Below are 19,527 nucleotides of genomic sequence, written 5' to 3'. Positions count from 1 at the left end.
TGATATTTCCTTGACTTGGTCCGAGGTGAATAGTGATGTAACTCTAAAACATTTTAATAATTGTAATGCATCTAAACATTGATAATAATGTTTTCTTGACTCGTTGTAAGGTTAATAGTGAGATAACTATCAAACAATTTTAAAAATTGCATTACACTATTTAAACTTTTCAAAATCTCTTATGAATAGATAGTTTTCCTAACACTTTCAAACAAGAAGTACTTAAAAATATACTCATCGTTTGTAAATGTAAAATAATAAAAAAATTGCATTAACTGTATTATATTAACAATTGATAACTAAGCATGAAGACATATTTTATTGTTTTAATGGTAGTAACTATTGGTAAGTTTATTTTTTTTTATTGTATAGAGGATATGTATTTTAGTGAAAATTAATGTGTTCTACTCCACGGAGAGAAGTTCGTTAGAAAAACCTTATTGTGAAAAATGAGTTCTAAAATTTTCGCTAGTTATCTAAAATTTAGAAAATGGTTTAAAATTTAATTACCGTATTGTTTAATTTTGATAACAAGTTTTAAATTCCGGCATAACATATTCGGTGTTCTTTAAATTCCGAATTCCATCCAGATTTCGTCATCGTAGATCTGGATATGGAATCGATATCCTAAATATGGAAGTTCTGAATTATGGAATACGATGATGGGAACCATATATTTTATCTGGAATCATTACTATCCTTCTCATTTGGCAGCACATGAAACCAATTTTTGTGTATCTCAATTTCTCCAACCTGTCCGCCTCCTCTGAGTCGGTAACTACAACAGCGAGCTTCCTTCCTCGTCGGTTGGCTCCTAGAACCATCACTTTTCGGCTTCTGGAGCACTTCTGCCAACGCCTGTTGAACCTCTACTTCCTGAGTATGGCAATCCAGGTCGCGGATCTTCAGTGTGACCTGTCGATCCACCGTCTGCACCTTCCCCATGCTTCCAACTACTTTGATGACTTTAGCGGCAATGGCTCCTTATTGGAGTCTTATCCGCTTTTGATCAGGAGATTTTCCTTTTTTGTTGGGGTTGCATCCACGACCTACTGATGTCCGCATTCACTTCCCTTCAATGTTTGCTCAGTACGTCAGCATACGTTTTTCCTCTTGCGACTCGGATCACCATTGTAGATCCACTCGTCGTTTTCTGCTTACTGGTTTGCTTAGGATTCGGTACTACCGTCACCTTTACCAATATTTCTACCTCATTATCAGCTGGTGGTGTTTTGTCTTCCCCTCACTGACAAGATTCTGAAGAGTCTTAAGTCCGTCCTTAATAATCATGTTGACATTCTTTTGCACTTCGCAAAACTTTACCATCTTGGCGATCTCCTCTTCGATCCTCTGAAGACACTCAGCTTTCTCCACCCTAAGCTTTAAACACTTTTCGCGTTCTCCTTCGATTGTTAGGTTAGACGGAATCGCATGTAAGATGCATAAGAACCCGATTGTCTCATCGGTTGGGTCCTAAGACCTGTCGATTCACGGTCTGAACCTTCCCCATGCTTCCAACCGCTTTGGTGACCTCAGCAATGAATGTCTCTTTATTGGAGTCTCCTCCGATTTTGATCAGATCTCCCTTTCTTGTAGGTCTTGCGCCCACGATCTACGTGTGTCTGATGTTCGGATTCAATACCTCCAAAATTTGATCAGTTCATTGGCATTCGTTGTTCCTGTTGCGCCTCTGATCACCGTTGTAGTCGCTTTCTACATTCCTCGCTTTCTTCTTACTGGTTTGCTTAGGATTCGGTGCCACCGTCACCTTCCCAATCTTTTTGAAAAGAGGTTCCTTCTCTTGCTTCTTCTTCGCCTCGGCGTCAGTCCTCTCAAGACTGGACTGGATCTCAATTCTACGCCACTATAAAATTAAATTCCGACATAGTTTACTAATTACAATAATTAATAAAATATTTTTTTGCGTCATTACATTATTATTTATTGCTCTACATGATTAATTTTCTTATGAAATAAATTTTTTTATATTTTACAAAGGTTACATCCAGCATGTTCCTGCTATGTCAATGGTCGAGCCGATTTCATCCGCCTTAATGAGTGTTCTAGCAGAAGATGAAATTCCCACAGAATCAATGTGCCCGGCCAATTATCAGCAAATCGAAAAACTCAAAATACAGGCAGTACGTTTGCAATTAAAATTATCGCCCCTAATAACAGGAAAATTAAAAGATCCCCATTCACCTGATGGAGTAGACGATCTTATTGTTCAGTATTGCAAAAATGACGAGGATATAAATAAAACAGTAAAAAGTCTTTCTGAAAATGTGAAAAATTGCCAAACTGAAAAAGGTAACATTGACAATGTAAAATTGGAAAAATTGGAAACTGATGCTATTACCAAAATTTGTGCTGGTACAGGTGCTATGTAAGTTTTACAATTGTCGATTATTTCAAGAATCCTTTAATTTTAATTGTAAGAAATTGTTTCCGTTATTTAAGTTTAATCCCGAATAATAGGTTATATATTTCTTTGAGTTTTAAGTGGATAATTTTGTAGAACAATTCTATTATTTTATAGTTTTCTATTCAGGTAGTTATTATTTAGCTTTGTATTTGTTTTTCAATATATCTGGTGATTTAGATGATTTGTACATATTTGTGGCTTAATGTAAATATCTTCTTCCTGGGTAAAGCAATTCAGATCGCGGATTCCATGCTTGCAACTGTTTCGGTGACCTCAGCGGTGAATGTTTTCTTATTGAAGACATTTCCGATTTTGATCAGGAAATCTCCCTTTCTTGTAGGCCTTGCACCCTCGACCTGAGTGTGTCTTGACGTCTGGATTCACTTTCTTCCGAAGTTTGCTCAGTACGTCGGCATATATTGTTTCTGTCTATCTAAACCTACAAAAAACGACCGGTTTAAATTAAAGTGCTGTAATACGACGACTGTTGAACGAATGTTTGAACGACGATATACAGTGGAGTCACGAATCAATTTGCGAATTACAAGAAAAGAGTTAAGTTGAACTACAGTTCATAGGAGTCATACCGTTCTCTCTAAATTTGAAATAGCGAAAATTTCACTGTTTGAATCAGCGAATAAAGTTTTCACTGCAAATCAGCGGTTACAGCTAATAAAATAGCGAAACACGAATCGGCGAACGTCGGTCATTTTCGTCGGAAGATAAATTTATTTTAAAATGGAGTATTCCGCTGATTGAAATAGTTGTTAGTCGCTGATTCGCAGCTGCATACTTATAGCTTTTTCAATCAGCGACTATTCGCTGCCAATCAGCGGATTTTAGCTGATTCAAATTTAGAGAGTTGGTAAGCCGATGGGCCTGGTACAACAGACCCCGTCTAACCCCTGTTTATTAAATATTTCAAATCGATTACACAATTCCCATTGTAGAATTTGAATCGTCACTTTCTTCTTACTGGTTTGCTTAGGATTCGGTACTACCACCACCTTCGCAATCATTTTGATAAAAGGTGCCTTCTCTTCTTTATTAATTCCGGAATTTTTTTTCAGGATTACCTGGAATATTATAAATTTAAACATAGCTGAAGGAAGAAAGCCTGATGGAACGATGTAAAAGTTTAAAACAAAATTAAATTAATGAATCAGCTGTTCCTTTCTTAGGAATTAAAATTTGTTACCTTGGAAATTTCATTAGCGTTGGTAACCCTTTGATGAGATGGTATTACTGACACATATAGAAGAACACATTTTTCGAATTTAACAGTAATTGAGAATAAACATTTACTGTAACTTTATTATAAACATTTAATTCTTAATAAATTTGTTACAGAAAATAACAATTAATTATATTTTTGATCAATCACTTATTATAAATTTTCCTAGCAGTGTTTCTCAAAATTTTATAAATGAGAATCCGATGCATTAATTATAATTTCAATATTTAAAATTATTATTGTTAACTGCCTATTGTTATAGTTTAATTGTATATTAATTATTGTAAATTATAATTTATTAATTAATAATTAATTAACTAACATTAAGATTTACTACAAAGCATTGAAGTTTAGTTTTTATTATTGTTATTAATTATTATATTATTATTACTAAATTATAATTTCATCACAAAGAATTTTTACAAGTGTCGCAAATCCTTTCCTCAAATTTAACAAGAAGAGTAGTTTTTTAAATATAGAATTAACCTAATGTTGTAGTTAAATATAAAAAGATTTTTATGTGTATATATAATATTCTCCTACACAGAGTTGCAAGAAAATTTCTTACTGCAATCTATTAGTATAATGCAAAATTATATCAGTAGGAGTGACAATTTAAAATATGACATAACGTCCTGTCGATTTATACAAGGATAAATATATGTATATATTGTAAGCGTAGTAGATAATATTTCAGTAGTCAGAGAACATTCCAAGTCTAAGTGACACATTTAAAATTAAAATGTCGAATCCTCTTGTAAAAATTGAACAAGGTTCTTTAAATGGTGCATTTGTTGATGGTGAACTTGGACAATTTATGACATTTCGTGGAATTCCTTATGCTGAACCACCAGTTGGAAAATTAAGATTCAAGGTAATGAAAATATTCTATTTTTGTTATAAATTTCTGGTGAAAAGTTCTTCTTCATTAATAAACCTCATTGCATCAATTTTTTTTTTTGCATGTTACAACATTAAACAAGTTTTTTTTCCAACCTAAAATCAGATCTGAATTTTTTAAATTCATCAAAGTTAAGGTTTCTTAAATGCTTAGAAATAAATATGTAATTTCAAAGAGTTTAGAAAACTAAATTTTTATTTTATTGATTTTGAAATCTATTCATAGGCATTTTTGCTCTTGATTTTGTACTAACTTAAAAAAATATTATTTGTAGCAAATAAGTAAGATATTAAAAGCGCGCGCCTGCGTATAACACTTTACTAACAATATAGACTGTGGAAATATTTTGAGGCGATTATAACAATATAAGTGGTTTGTGCAGAGATTGATAATTCAATAAAATTTAATTAAAAAACATTTTACTTTTTCACTGAGAAATAAATAAAAATTATAATTAATTATTAATAAAATTTTAACAGAAATTTATAATTTCCTTAACGATTTTAACAAAAAAAAATAATTTGTTTTTTATTTATATCCAATAAATTTTATTCAATTCAAATAAACGATATCTCCTGGTGTGAAGGATATAAATTTTTTCATATATATATATATAACAAAAATCTTATTTTATTGTAAAAAGTAAGAACTTGAAAAAATTCTTTTTCAATTTGTTTTACTTACATTAAAAACGAGATGTTTATTTTGGTAAATTATTGAATTTAATGCTTACGTAATTATTTCCATATGTTAAAAGGAATTTAATTATAGAACAGATTGCACCCAACAAACTGCTAAGTCATATTTTAATTTAAAAATGAGTTCATATCTGATGTTACTGTAAACGAAGATACATCCAACGAGATAAAATTATTTTTTGTGACTAAAATATTAATTTTCTAATAAAATAATTTAATGAATAAAAATAAATTTAAAAAAAATTTATTCATTATATATTATAAATATATTTTATTATTTAAATAAAAATATAAATTATATAAATATAAATTATAAATATATAAATTATATTATTTATTTAATAACATTTATTATATCTATTTTATTTATTTATTATTAATATAATAATTATTATTATTTATCAATTAATAACTTCTAAAATAATTCACTTTTCTACTTTTGCTTTTCGTTACTGACAATAATTAATTCTTTAAATTAGAAAGGAAAATAATATACAATTTAAAATTTATATTTGCATCTATATTTTTTTTCCTTTAAATTACGATTGTCAACATTAGTTGTTCCTATAATAAATTTTTTTTTCTGTCGATAACATTATTATTTTTAACTCTATATTTGTATATAAATGTCTAGGTTATATTTTTTTTTGCTGACGATAATGGTGTATTAAGCAATAAGGTATATTAAAAGGAATTTATCTACTTGAGATAGCACGAAGCACACGTGATAAGAAATATAATTATAAAATAATTTTAAAAGTTTATTTTTTACGTTAATTTGAATTTTTTAAATTTGATGTTAGATTTTAAATTAATAACCTCGAAAATAATTGAGAGGAAAATTTTAAACAAATCGGATCATTTTTTAAATATCATTCGTCATATAGGATCAGCAATTTTAAATTTTGAAAAAGTAATGTCAAATTTTTATTCGTAGACATTTAAGTTTTAGATTTTACTATGGTTTTTAAAAGGAAAAAAAAAATTATTTACAATAGTTAAGCAGATTCTGTCCTATTGTCAAAAAAATTATCGTTTTCATTTAATCATAATAGTTCAAAAATATTAAAAATGAAATTGACTGCATTTAAAATAAACAATTTTCTACTTAAAGGATCCACAACCTCCGAAATCTTGGGGTGGAATTCGAGATGCAAAGAATGAAGGAAATGTTCCACCACAATTTGGACCACAAATTAATCAATTTATTGGACAAGATGATTGTCTTTTTATTAATGTATCGACGAATAATTTAACAGAACTGAAACCTGTTATGGTTTGGATATATGGCGGTGGTTTTACAAATGGTTCAGGAAATGCGGACTTTTATAGACCAGATTATTTTATGCAACACGATGTTGTGTTTGTCTCTTTTAACTATAGGCTAGGAATGTTAGGTAAATTATTTCCATTTCCAAAAAGTAACAGAAAATTACAAATTTTATTGAAAATTAAATTTAAAACCTTTTTTTAATTAGGATTTTTAAATATGGATATGGAAGATTGTTCAGGGAATCAGGGACTAAAGGATCAAGTACTCGCTTTGAAGTGGGTTCAAAAAAATATCGGTGCTTTCGGTGGTGATAAAAATAATGTGACAATTTTTGGAGAAAGTGCTGGATCTGCTTCTGTTCACTATCTTTGCATTTCTCCTTTGGCCAAAGGTGATTTCTATCTATAAATTGTTTTGTACTCAGTACTTTCAAGAGCAATGGATTTTCAATTTATTAAAAATAATTTTCAGGACTATTTCACAAAGCAATCGCTCAAAGTGGAGTTGTAATTAATCCATGGGCACATCAGACTTCTAATAAAGAATATGCAATAAAAGTTGCCACTGAATTAGGTTGCTCTTCATCAAATAACGAAGAAATAGTACAGTTTCTTCGTACAAAACCTATTGAGGAGATTCTTAAGACACAATATGAAATTTTTGACATAGTAAGTGAGAAGGAAAGAAAGATTTGAAATGGAACAATTTAAGGAATCTGGCTGTTCCATAAAGCAGTCTTAATGAAATTTTTCTCCCTCTTCTTAACTAAAGATTTCTAAATTCTTAGGAAAGTTATTATGTTCAAATGATAATTAATTTTTTTTATATTTCTAATTCATCTTTTTAGCATCCATTGAGATTGGATTTTCATTTCGTTCCTTCGGTGGATAATAAATGTCCTAATCCATTTCTACCGAAACCTTTATCGGAAATGATTGAAAGTGGAATTGACGTTCCTTTAATCATAGGTTACACCTCAGATGAAGGAATGGTTTCCCTAGGTAAAATTTATTAAGAATTCATATTAAGCTAAAAATTTATTAAAATTAATTTTAATTTAATAATATAGGGAGCCCAGAATTTAATAATGAAGAAAAAATCAGTAAATTTATTACCAATTTCGAGGAAAATCTTTGCAAAGATTTGAAGATTAATTCAAGTGTTGCTTCGAAATTTTCTAATGATGTAAAACAATTTTATTATGGAGATGATTCAATTTATAAAACAGAACATGATAAATTTGTTCAATTCAAGGGAGATGTACTATTTGCTTCAGGAGTTTGGCATATAGTGGAAAAACAATTGCAGAAAAAAACTCCAATATATTTATATAAATTTTCACATTCTCCAGAATTTTCTCTTGTAAAGATGTTCTTTCAAATTAACACAAAAGGTAACTTTTTTTACAAACAGTGTTTAAAAGTAATTGATTATTATTATTCTAATTAATTAATTAAATATTCTTTCAGGTGCATGTCATGCTGATGATATGACTCATTTGTTTTACAAAGCACTTCTCCCTCAAAATATGCAACTACAAAAAGGGACAAAAGATTATTTAATAATGGAACATATGACGAGAATGTGGACTGATTTTGCAAAAACAGGGTAAGAGAATAAAATGTTCAAAGATTTAATTTTAGATAAGATATTTTTTATGAAAATTTCAATAATTTTTTGCTTTCAAAACAGAAATCCAACACCTAAAATAGATGATCTTATAAAATCCAAATGGTCTTCGTACAATTCTGATAAAAAATGTTGTCAGCACATTGTTGATAATTTCAATACAGAAGATAATTTCATTGAAAATTCGTGGAAATTATGGAAATCAATATACCAAAAATATAAGTTATTTTAATTTACAAATTATGTCTATGCAAATAATTTCATTAACTTAATTATAAATACTTACTTATTATTTTTGTATGTCAAAAATAAATGTAAATCATTTTATATTTTAGAAAATTTTTATTTTTATTAATTAACTAAATAAGAATGACAAATCTGCATAACCCTTGGTATACAAGGCAGATAACAAGATCCCTGTGCTGCGAGATTGTGTCGGGATGATAATTGAGCCTCCCAATTCTTATTCTGGTCAACCAACTAAAAACCTCACCCTTTGGCTGAACTAATCCTCTCACTACGGAAATGCGGTCAAGCTTTAAACTTCGTAGGTGAACGTCCCTGGCCTATTTATTCTTCATTTGTGCGAGAATATTTTTGACTTCCTCAACAGGTGCTCTAAAGACTATGCATCCTCTGCTGCCTGCGGCATGGATGATGTTTGCCTTAACGCAATACTTTTCTCTACATAAAAAAGAAGCTTGAGCTTCTACTGCAGTTTGCAAAGTTATGACCGACTTCAACGTATTTGAAGTACGCAGTCGATCTGTCTGTTAATTTCTATAACCTTTACACCTCCTCTGCGTCGGTGACTATAACCGCGAGCTTCATTCCTCGTTGGTTCAGTCCTAGGACCGTCACCTTCCTGCTTTCTGGAGCACTTCCGCTAATGCCTGTTGAACCTCTTCTTCCTGGGAAAGGTAATTCAAGTCGCGAATTTCCATTGTGACCTTCCGATCCACCGTATACACCTTCCCCATGCTACCAACCACTTTGATGATCTCAGCAGTGAATGCCTCCTTATTGGAGTCTTTCCCGATTTTGATCAAGATATTTCCCTTTCTTCATGGTGTTGAACCTACGACCTGCTGATGTCCGCATTCACATCTCTCCAATGTTTGCTCAGTACGTCGGCATACGTTGTTCCTGTTGTGAATAGGATCACCATTGTAGATCCACTCGTCGCTTTCTTCTAACTGGTTTGCTTAGGATTGGGTGCTACCGTCACCTTCATCAATATTGCTATCTCCAATATCAGTTAGGGCGTGCTTTGTTTTCGCCTCACTGACAAGATTCTGAAGAGTCATAAGGCCGTTCTTAATAGTCATGTTGACATTCTTCTGCACTTCGCAAGACTCTACCATCTTGGCGATCTCCAATGCCTATTGTACCTGGGTAAGACAATCCAGGTCGCGGATCTTCAGTGTAACCTGTCGATCCACGGTCTGCACCTTCCCTTTGCTTCCAACAGCTTTGGTGACCTCAGCGTTGAATGCCTCCTCATTGGAGTCTCTTCCGATTTAGATCAGGAAATCTCCTTTTCTTGTAGGTCTTGTAACCAATGATTTTTTAATGATGCTGAATGTTAAAAAAAATCAATTAATTAAATCAAAGTTACAAAAGGGAAGACTCGAATAAATTGTTTGTTGGGCGCCAGTCCTTTCTTGGGACAAAATAAAAATAAATAAATAATTAAGGGACAAAAGAATTAAATAGATTAAATAAATTTAAATAAATTTTTCTTGAATCGTTGAATTAGTCTGGAAAAATACACAAGGCCACCAGGCAAATTTTTTTGAGACTGTCAAATTCGACAATTAAATCAAAATTATTTTTTTGATTGTTAAATTAGTCTGAAGAGTACACACGGCCACCAGGCTTTTACTAAAAGACTGTCAAATTCAATAATCAAGGGAAACTCAAAGCAAAGAAATGATCCAACATTGAAATTAAATTAAAATAGTCTTCCTTTTACTCGGCCTGCCGCAGTCCCAATTCTTGGTTATCAGTAGAGAGGGCGGTTCGGAAAAGCCATATTCGAAAAGATTTTATTATTCAAATTAAATAAAACATGAGATTTTCTAAACAAAAGGTTAATAAATTTCTTTATTTAAAATCTTTGAACATGATAAAAATTTGAGTTAAGACTCGATATAATACAAAAAAATAATAATAATACTTATTCTTACTTTTTGAAAGAATAAGGATTCTTTAATTCGAGGAATGGAAAAAAGATGGAAATGGAAAATCGAAATGGATACAATAATAATTAAATTAAATGAATGACATTTCAATCAATTTTAATTAAATTTACAAAATTAAATTCATTCTTAAATAAATTCAAAATCAATTAAATTCAAAATAAATCATTTTAAATTAAATTAAATTGAAATTCTAAATTAAATTCAGATTTAAAGAAAATTCACTATTGAAAAACTCAAACAAATTACAAATCTTGAGACATCATTCGTAAATAAAATAAATAAAATTTTACCAGAGAATTCCAAAAAATCGATGTGTTCAAAATGGCTGACGGTAACGAATATTTCCAAGGATTCTCAAACAATTCCTATTTTTCTTATTTTTGATGTTTCCTTTATTTATTTCCTTTATCTTTTTTTTTACTTAAATTATTTGTATATATATTTTTAATCGAGATCCCAAAATTATCAAAAATAACGAAATAATATAATAGAAGCGTCTAGCTTACACGAAATCACATTAAAGAATGAATAAAAAAAGACGTTGTTTGTTTTCTCCTAGGAGATTTTCGTTACCAACCAAAAAAAATGAATATCTAAAAAAAATAAAAAGATCGGGACAAAAAAGAAATTCCGACGGTCGGTAAAAAGGTCTTCATCTATATCTTAACGCTGATTGGTCCAAACTGATTGAGTGCGAAATTCAAATTAACTATAATAATCTTGGTATTCATTCATTCATTCCGTCCGGACCCCTGCTGGGTTTTCGGTGACAGAGAAAAGAACAATTTATGGAGAGAGAAAGATATATCTTTATTTTGCAAATGAGGGTTCGCTTGACCTGCAATCTGTTAAGAAGGATTAATTAATAACTCTGAGGACCCAGGTAATTATTTCTTTCTCCCTTTATCACGTGAAAAAGCTATAAAGAAAGTGTAAAACTGAATAGGTAACTTTCTTTCTTACACCAAGAAATATAACATAAGTACTTCTTTGTTTAACATTGCGTTTCTCTATCTAGACGATTGAAAATGTCATAAGAACATCATCGTCTAAAATCTTAATCTTCTTCCATTTTTGTTTTAAAAATAAAAAAAATATTCATTTATATGTATATGGGAAAATCTCTGGAACTTTTAACTATTATGTCCCTCGCGTATATTTTGTTAATTCCAATGAAATTTTACCTGGTTTTTGTTGGAAAAATCAATACTTGATACGAGCAATAATTTCCAACAGGTTTCACATTAATTTATTAAATAAATAAATAATTATTTAATTTTCAATGCACGATTTTCAACAATTTCTACTTGTCCCTAACCATACTTTGTGGTGCTTTAAACGATAAAACTTTATTATTAAAAAAAATTACCAGTTCTAAGATACGTCATTTTAAAGTTAATTAAACGATGAACACATTTTCGCAAGAAAATTAACATTTTGTAAATTGTAAAAAAAGTTATAAGCTTTTAAAAGTTGTCCCTCACTTTTAACCTTTTTGACTGCAATCCTCTTATTTAGCATTTTTCTTTGATAAGACAATTGGCACACCAAAATAACTTATGAGAAATTAAAGTTCAAGTCATTAGAATTATTTTGAGACATATTAAATTGATGTGCCTCGTGTCTTAAAAAAATTATTGTAATTTTAATAACAGAAAACACGTGTGTACAAAATGAGAATTTTATTTTAAATAAATGTTGAAATTATTAACCAAATTTTATCATTTTTAAAAAATTGTAACTTCACAGTAATTTCCTTTCCATTGTTTTTCATTCCAAAATCAACCACCTGTTGAATACTTTTCTGTTTTAGGTTAACAATAATTTGCAATTTTAAATAATTAATAACTTTTTTAAGACAAAAAATTTTATCTGTCCACTTATATAATTTGAAATCTTCGTACTTGAAGTTTATGTTGACAGAGTTTCAATACTGTGCTCGAAAAAAAGAATTTTTTTTTTCCTTTATTGAAAAGTTAAAAGTTCCAGAGATATGCCCATATATGTATGTAGGGGACATAAAATTTCAAGTTTTTGGAACTTGATACATTTTTCTTGTTTTTAAGGTTTGTGTTAAACAGTGGGACACCTATTATTAATTATTAAATAATGAATAATTGTTTCATTAATAATATTCTGCTTCATACTTTGTAAATATATATGTTTTGCATTAAATAACGTTAACAAATGTTTCAAAACACTCATAATTTAATAATATTTTAAATTTTTATAATTTTTTATTACATTTCATTATGTACTCCGAGTTAATCTTCATTAACAAAGGTTCTATTGGCCAAGGGTTGGTACATCTTTATTTTTCTATATAATAAATGTGAAAAAAGAAATTATTACCTGGGTCCTCAGAGTTAATCCTCATTAACAAAGGTTCTATTGTCCAATGGTTGGTTCTTTTGTGGTATTTGTTCCGGGGTTTTAATACAGGTATAAATACGTATATATGTTATTTATAATGAACTACTGATTACTCATATAAGAGTGTCCTTTTTGCACTTATTGGCTGATCAGTAGTTACTGATTCATAGTTTCTCATAGTTCTCTCATTCTTTTGGATATTTGGTAGTTTTATTGGATAAAAGGCAAAATTAATTATATTGGATTAAAGTAAAAATTGGTTATATTGAATTAAAGGAAAAATTAGTTATATTTAGTAAAAGGTAAAATTAGTTGTATTGAATTAAAGAAAAAATTGGTTATATTGAATAAAAGGCAAAATTGGTTATATTAGAGAAAGTGAGCAAAACGGTTAAAGATATTTAGATTTTCATGAATCAAAAATAAAATTAAACGAAGTATAATATGGCCAACATGAAAGAGTATATTATTTTAAGTGATAAAGATTTAAAAATTATTGAAAATAGAAATAAATTGTTAAATTACATCCATATGTACAAATTTGAAGATTTATTAAGAAAAGATTCCAATTCTTTTTTTAATATGCAAAGTGCTTTGTATGTACAAATGCTTGATTTTATTGTCCCAATTAGAGACGGTGATAAACATATTTAAATACTTTTTAGCCGTAATAACAATTATGGTCACTGAATTTATGTCTATTACTATAGAGTAAGGCTTTATATTTTTGATAGCCTTAATAAGGGGTGTTTAAATGTGCAGCAAATAAAATATTTAATTAGATTGTTACCTTTTAAACCAACAGTAGTTTTTGAAGCTGTTGATCAACAACCTTTTGGTAGTGTTGAGTGTGGAGTACATGCAATAGCATTTGCAACATCTATATTATTTAACGTAATGCCAAACCGTGTAAATTATGAAACTGATAATAACAAAATGAGAAACCATTTTAAGTCAATGTTTGAAAATAATTGCTTAAATAATTTTCCGACAGTAAGAACGTCTCACAATAGGAATTCGATAATAGAGAATGATTAGAACCGTCTTTTCATAAATTGAACTCAGGAACATAAAAATTATATTTTAAACTATTGTTCTGTTTTTAATACTTTTCCCAGTAATAATATTAACAGAGTTCTATTAACACAAGAGTTAAAAATTAAACATTCTCTAAATGACACTAGTGAAAAGAAAATAATTCGTACAACTTATAATACTGTGAACAAAATTTCACCACATGAATATTTAACAATGAAAAATTTTCTGAGTAAAGAAAATGATAAAAAGATAAATCGAGCAATTAAAGAGAAGGGAAGAAAAAGGAAGGCAAGGCGCGAAGTTACATATGAGCAGTAAATAATAAGACAGGAGAATGAGAGATTGAGAAAACGTAATCGTAATAAAACAGAAATAAAAAAGAAAGAGCGCAAAAAAAATTTGACATGCAAAAAAAAGAAATTATCTATAAAAACTGAAGATGGAAAGAAAATACGCAAGGATAAAAATTTGGCATGTAGGAAAAGAAAAATATCAATGGAGACTCAAGATGAAAAGAAAGTGCGTCAAGAAAATAATTTGTCATGTAAGAAGAAAAAATTTTCTACGGCAACGGAAGATGAAAAGAATGTGTGAAGAAAAGAATTTGACATGTAAAAACGATAATCGGAATAAAAAAAGTGCAGGAGTTGCAATAATGTCTTTTGAAGATTTAGATGAAAGTAAAGTACCACAGAATTATTTAGGTTTAATAAATTTAGAATGTAAGTTTTGTAACGCGTTACATTTTTTGTGTGAAAGACCGTAACATAGATACATCACGGAGGAATGTCCCCGTGAAAAGGACATTATGATATCGCCTGAATGTCACAAAAATATTCCCTGTTGATATCAGCCTGACATTCAAGCAATATTCCGTGCTACTTGGGTGGTAGATCCAATATAAAGAAATTTTTTTTTACATTTCTAATATTAAATTTTTTTGATAAAAAATGAATAAAAAATATGGTTAATGCACACTAGCAACGTAGTCGGCCGCTTGCGGACGACAAAGTTGCTAGTTTGATAATAATGTTGTTGACAAAAATTGTTTTCTTGAATAATAATACTTCTTCTTGATTAACGATTTTAATACGTTAATCCGACGCAAGATGGTAAATCCTTAATTCTTCTCCAATATAAATATTAATGAATTCGGAATTAATATTGAAATTTACAAAGATAATGCCACAATCAAATAAAAATCTTCAAACTTCAAATTGACATAAATCCAAAACATCAAACATTTTATATGGGCTTTGGCTAACCGCAGCAATAGAAATTTTAAATAGTAATTTAAAAATATAAGGAAGCCTTCCAAAAATCATAATAATTTTTGAGTGTTTCGCCAGGAAACGAAGTCAATTGATATTCTCAGGGTGATATTTGCAAAAAAACGTGAAAATACTTGGCATCTCTCAATTATCCAATTAATGGGTACATCGGAAGTGAATATTCAAGAATCCAAATTTTTAATAATAAAAATATATCCAAATAATCGATAATAAACTTCAAAATATCCAATTATTGACGACATCAAAATTGAGGTTAGGTTGACCAATACAAAATATTCAATATAATCAATTTTTCTCAAAGTTTTCCTAAATCTTGATATTTTTCTTCATTTCTTGTTTCAGTTGAATGATGGCTCGAAAATATATAAATAAAAAGGGATTACAGACATTAATTCTTAATATTAAATTATTATTAAATAAGATTTTTCCATTTCTCGAATCTATAATGTGATTTCGTCTAGTAAATTTATGATATTGAAATATCTCTTTCGGGAATAATAAACAAAGTTATTTAATATTTTGAAAAATAAATAAACTTTTGTGATTTGTAAAATTGTAAATTTTACAACGTCACAGTCTTGCGCCCACGATCTGCTTGTGTCTGATGTTCGAATTCAATTCCCTCCAAAGTTTCCTCAGTACGTTGCAATACGTTGTTCCTGTTGCGACTCTGATCTCCATTGTAGATCCACTCGTCGCTTTCTTCTTACTGGTTTGCTTAGAATTCGGTGCTACTGTCACCTACGTAATCTTTTTGACAAGAAGAACCTTCTCTTGCTTCTTATTCGCCGAAACTTCTCCATGATAGTGATTCGTCTATCGGAGTAGAGTAACTGTGAATATCACACAAAATTTGTCTGCCTAATTATTTCAATAATTTTTTCATTAATAATTTAATTTATCGTTGCATTTAAATTATTTTCGTTTACTTTATATATAGTAATCTATAATTGTTCACAGTAGTAAACAAATAAATACTCATATATCTAAAGAACTAACAATTAATTTTATAACATAACGTCCGGTCCTATCAATATTTACAAGGATAAATATATTGTAAGCGTAGTAGATAATATTTCAGTAGTCAGAGAACATTCCAAGTCTAAGTGACACATTTAAAATTAAAATGTCGAATCCTCTTGTAAAAATTGAACAAGGTTCTTTAAATGGTGCATTTGTTGATGGTGAACTTGGACAATTTATGACATTTCGTGGAATTCCTTATGCTGAACCACCAGTTGGAAAATTAAGATTCAGAGTAATGAAAATATTCTATATTTTTGTTACAAATTCAAGAATTTATAAAATCTATTACTGAAAATATTAAGGAAGAATATTAATTAATTTCTAAAAAAAAAAAACCTTTCCTGTTTAAAAATTTTTTTTCATCCATTTTTTTTTACATCTTACAATATTAAACAAGTTTTTTTCTAACCTCAAACCAGATTTGGATCTTTTTAATTCATCAAAGTTCAAAATGGCAGTTCCAACATGATGAACAGTAAAATTAAAATTTAACAATTATACTATTTAGAATTTATATTTGTAATTATAATTACTTTTGTCAATCTGTTTCTATAATATTCTTTTCTATACATAACTTTTTTATTTTTAATTCTATATTTTTAATAAATGTCTAGGTTATATTTTTTTGCTGACGATAATGTTATATAAAGCAATAAGGTATTAAAAATAATTTATCTACTTGAGATAACGCAACACAGACATGATAAAAAGTATAAATATAAAACAAATTTTCAGAGTTTAATTTTTACGCTAATTTGAATTTCTTTTTCATGTTATATTTTAACTCAAAAACAGTTTTGAATTCTGTAAACTGATGTCAGATTTTGAATCAGAGATTTAAAAGAAAACCCCTAAGTATCACGTTTCAAGCGAACTTGACCGATTTTGTTAAAAACTCGTACGTATAAAAATCCTACAAGTGTTCAACACCACTTAAGGTTTTACATTTCATTATCGTTTTTAAAAGGAAAAAATAAATAATTTACAGCTGAAGAAAAGGAAACATAGCCAGGCAAATTCTTTTCTGACAAAAAAATTTTGTTTTTATTTAAATATACAATGATTCAAAATATTAAAACTAAAATTCATTACATTTATAATAAACAATTTAGGATCCTAAACCTCCTCAACCTTGGAAAGGAATTCGAGATGCAACGAAAGAAGGAAGTGTTCCATCACAATTTGAATATCAAATTAATCAATTTATAGGAGAAGATGATTGTCTTTTTATTAATGTATCGACGAATAATTTAACAGAACTGAAACCTGTTATGGTTTGGATATATGGCGGTGGTTTTATAAATGGTTCAGGAAATGTGGACTTTTATAGACCAGATTATTTTATGCAACACGATGTTGTTTTTGTCTCTTTTAACTATAGGCTAGGAATGTTAGGTAAATTATTTCCATTTCCAAAAAGTAACAGAAAATTACAAATGTTATTGAAAATTAAATTTAAAACCTTTTTTTCATTAGGATTTTTAAATATGGATATGGAAGATTGTTCAGGGAATCAGGGACTAAAGGATCAAGTACTCGCTTTGAAATGGGTTCAAAAAAATATCGGTGCTTTCGGTGGTGATAAAAATAATGTGACAATTTTTGGAGAAAGTGCTGGATCTGCTTCTGTTCACTATCTTTGCATTTCTCCTTTGTCCAAAGGTGATTTCTATCTATAAATTGTTTTATTGAAAATAAACTAAAATACCTTTAGTGCAGCAAAAGTGTCGTACTATGAAATTCAGTACTTTTAATAACAACGGATTTTCAATTTATTAAAAATAATTTTCAGGACTATTTCACAAAGCAATCGCTCAAAGTGGAGTTGTTATTAATCCCTTTGGACAGCAGACTTCTAATAAAGAATATGCAATAAAAGTTGCCGCTAAATTAGGTTGCTCTTCATCAAATAACGAAGAAATAGTACAATTTCTTCGTACCATACCTGTTGAGAAGATTCTTGAGACACAATATGAAATTTTTGACATAGTAAGTGAGAAGGAAAGAAAGATTTGAAATGGAACAATTTAATGAATCTGGCTGTTCCATAAAGCAGTCTTAATGAAATTTTTCTCCCTCTTCTTAACTAAAGATTTCTAAATTCTTAGGAAAGTTATTATGTTCAAATGATAATTAATTTTTTTTATATTTCTAATTCATCTTTTTTAGCATCCATTGAAATTGGAATTTTATTTCATCCCTACAGTGGACAAGAAATGCCCTAATCCATTTCTACCTAAATCTTTGACGGAAATGATTGAAAATGGAATTGACGTTCCTTTAATCATAGGTTACACCTCAGATGAAGGAATGCTTTCCCTAGGTAAAATTTATTAGGAATTAATATTGAGTTGAAATTTATTTAAATTAATTTGAATTAAATAATACAGATAGTCCAGAATTTAATAGTGAAGAAAAAATGAGTAAATTGAAATACAATTTTGAGGCACATCTTTGCAAAGATTTAAAAATTAATTCTACTGTTGCTTCCAATTTTTCTAATGATGTAAAACAATTTTATTTTGGAGATGATACAATTTATAAATCAGAACAGGATAAATTCATTCAATATAAAGGAGACGCAATAATTGTTGCCGGAATTTGGCATATATTGGAAAAACAATTGCAGAAAAAAACTCCGACATATTTATATAAATTTTCACATTCTCCAGAAGTTTCTCTTGTGAAGATGTTTTATAAAATTGACGCAAATGGTATTTTTTTGCAAAAAGTGTTTAAAAGTATTTGATTATTATTATTCTAATTAATTAATTTAATATTTTTTCAGGTGCATGTCATGCTGATGATTTAAATTATTTGTTTTACAAAGAAAGTCTCCCTTCAAATGAGCAACTTCAAAGAGGGACAAAAAATTATTTAATAATGGAACGAATGACGAGAATGTGGACTGATTTTGCAAAAACAGGGTAAGAAAATAAAATGTCCTAAGATTTATTTTATAACATATATTTTTTATAAAAATTTCAATAATAATTTTCTTTTAAAACAGAAATCCAACACCTAAAATAGATGATCTTATAAAATCAAAATGGTCTCCGTACAATTCTGATAAAAAATGTTGTCAGCACATTGTTGATAATTTCAATACAGAAGATAATTTCATTGAAAATTCGTGGAAATTATGGAAATCAATATACCAAAAATATAAGTTATTTTAATTTACAAATTATGTCTATCCAAATAATTTCATTAACTTAATTATAAATACTAAATTATTATTTTTGTTTGTCAAAAATAAATGTAAATCATTTTATATTTTAAAACATTATTATTATTTTCAATAAAACGCTAAATTTAAATAACAAATAAATAAAATACATTTTTTAACCAAACGAACACAAAATCCCCTTAAGTGTTAAAATGTTTCTGTATTTGTGAGATCAAAAAAACTATAAAAGTATAAAAAACTGAAA

General features: G+C 28.8%; 2 protein-coding genes across 6 annotated transcripts; both read left to right on the top strand.

Moving 5' to 3' along the window:
- The first annotated feature begins 178 nt into the window (after positions 1-178).
- Positions 179-3,789, top strand: LOC127289118 (uncharacterized). The gene is made up of 3 exons (XM_051316894.1): positions 179-345; positions 1,999-2,386; positions 3,496-3,789. Exons 1-3 carry the CDS (start codon positions 306-308, stop codon positions 3,557-3,559), a joined length of 492 nt encoding a protein of 163 aa, XP_051172851.1. The 5' UTR covers positions 179-305; the 3' UTR covers positions 3,560-3,789.
- Positions 3,790-4,175: 386 nt separating this feature from the next.
- LOC127288927 (juvenile hormone esterase-like) lies at positions 4,176-19,487 on the top strand. Of its 5 annotated transcripts, XM_051316642.1 has the most exons (9): positions 15,634-15,902; positions 16,513-16,568; positions 17,206-17,488; positions 17,570-17,755; positions 17,886-18,082; positions 18,263-18,416; positions 18,484-18,807; positions 18,882-19,020; positions 19,104-19,487. In XM_051316642.1, the coding sequence occupies exons 3-9, from the start codon at positions 17,365-17,367 to the stop codon at positions 19,270-19,272; spliced, it is 1,293 nt and encodes a 430-aa protein (XP_051172599.1). In that variant the 5' UTR covers positions 15,634-15,902; positions 16,513-16,568; positions 17,206-17,364; the 3' UTR covers positions 19,273-19,487. The 5 variants fall into 5 exon arrangements, with proteins under 5 accessions (XP_051172596.1, XP_051172595.1, XP_051172599.1 ...); XM_051316639.1 differs by lacking the exons at positions 15,634-15,902; positions 16,513-16,568; positions 17,206-17,488; ... (3 more) ...; positions 18,484-18,807; positions 18,882-19,020 and adding exons at positions 4,176-4,533; positions 6,373-6,655; positions 6,737-6,922; ... (2 more) ...; positions 7,601-7,924; positions 8,001-8,139 and having other exon boundaries at positions 19,104-19,408; XM_051316638.1 differs by lacking the exons at positions 15,634-15,902; positions 16,513-16,568; positions 17,206-17,488; ... (4 more) ...; positions 18,882-19,020; positions 19,104-19,487 and adding exons at positions 4,183-4,533; positions 6,373-6,655; positions 6,737-6,922; ... (3 more) ...; positions 8,001-8,139; positions 8,224-8,489.
- The last annotated feature ends 40 nt before the right edge of the window (positions 19,488-19,527 follow it).

This window comes from Leptopilina boulardi, unplaced genomic scaffold (genome assembly GCF_019393585.1).
Source record: "Leptopilina boulardi isolate dan_hultmark-lab unplaced genomic scaffold, ZJU_Lbou_2.1 LbouV2_399, whole genome shotgun sequence".
Taxonomy (NCBI): Eukaryota; Metazoa; Arthropoda; class Insecta; order Hymenoptera; family Figitidae; genus Leptopilina; species Leptopilina boulardi.
This window is presented reverse-complemented; position numbering and strand designations above follow the sequence as displayed.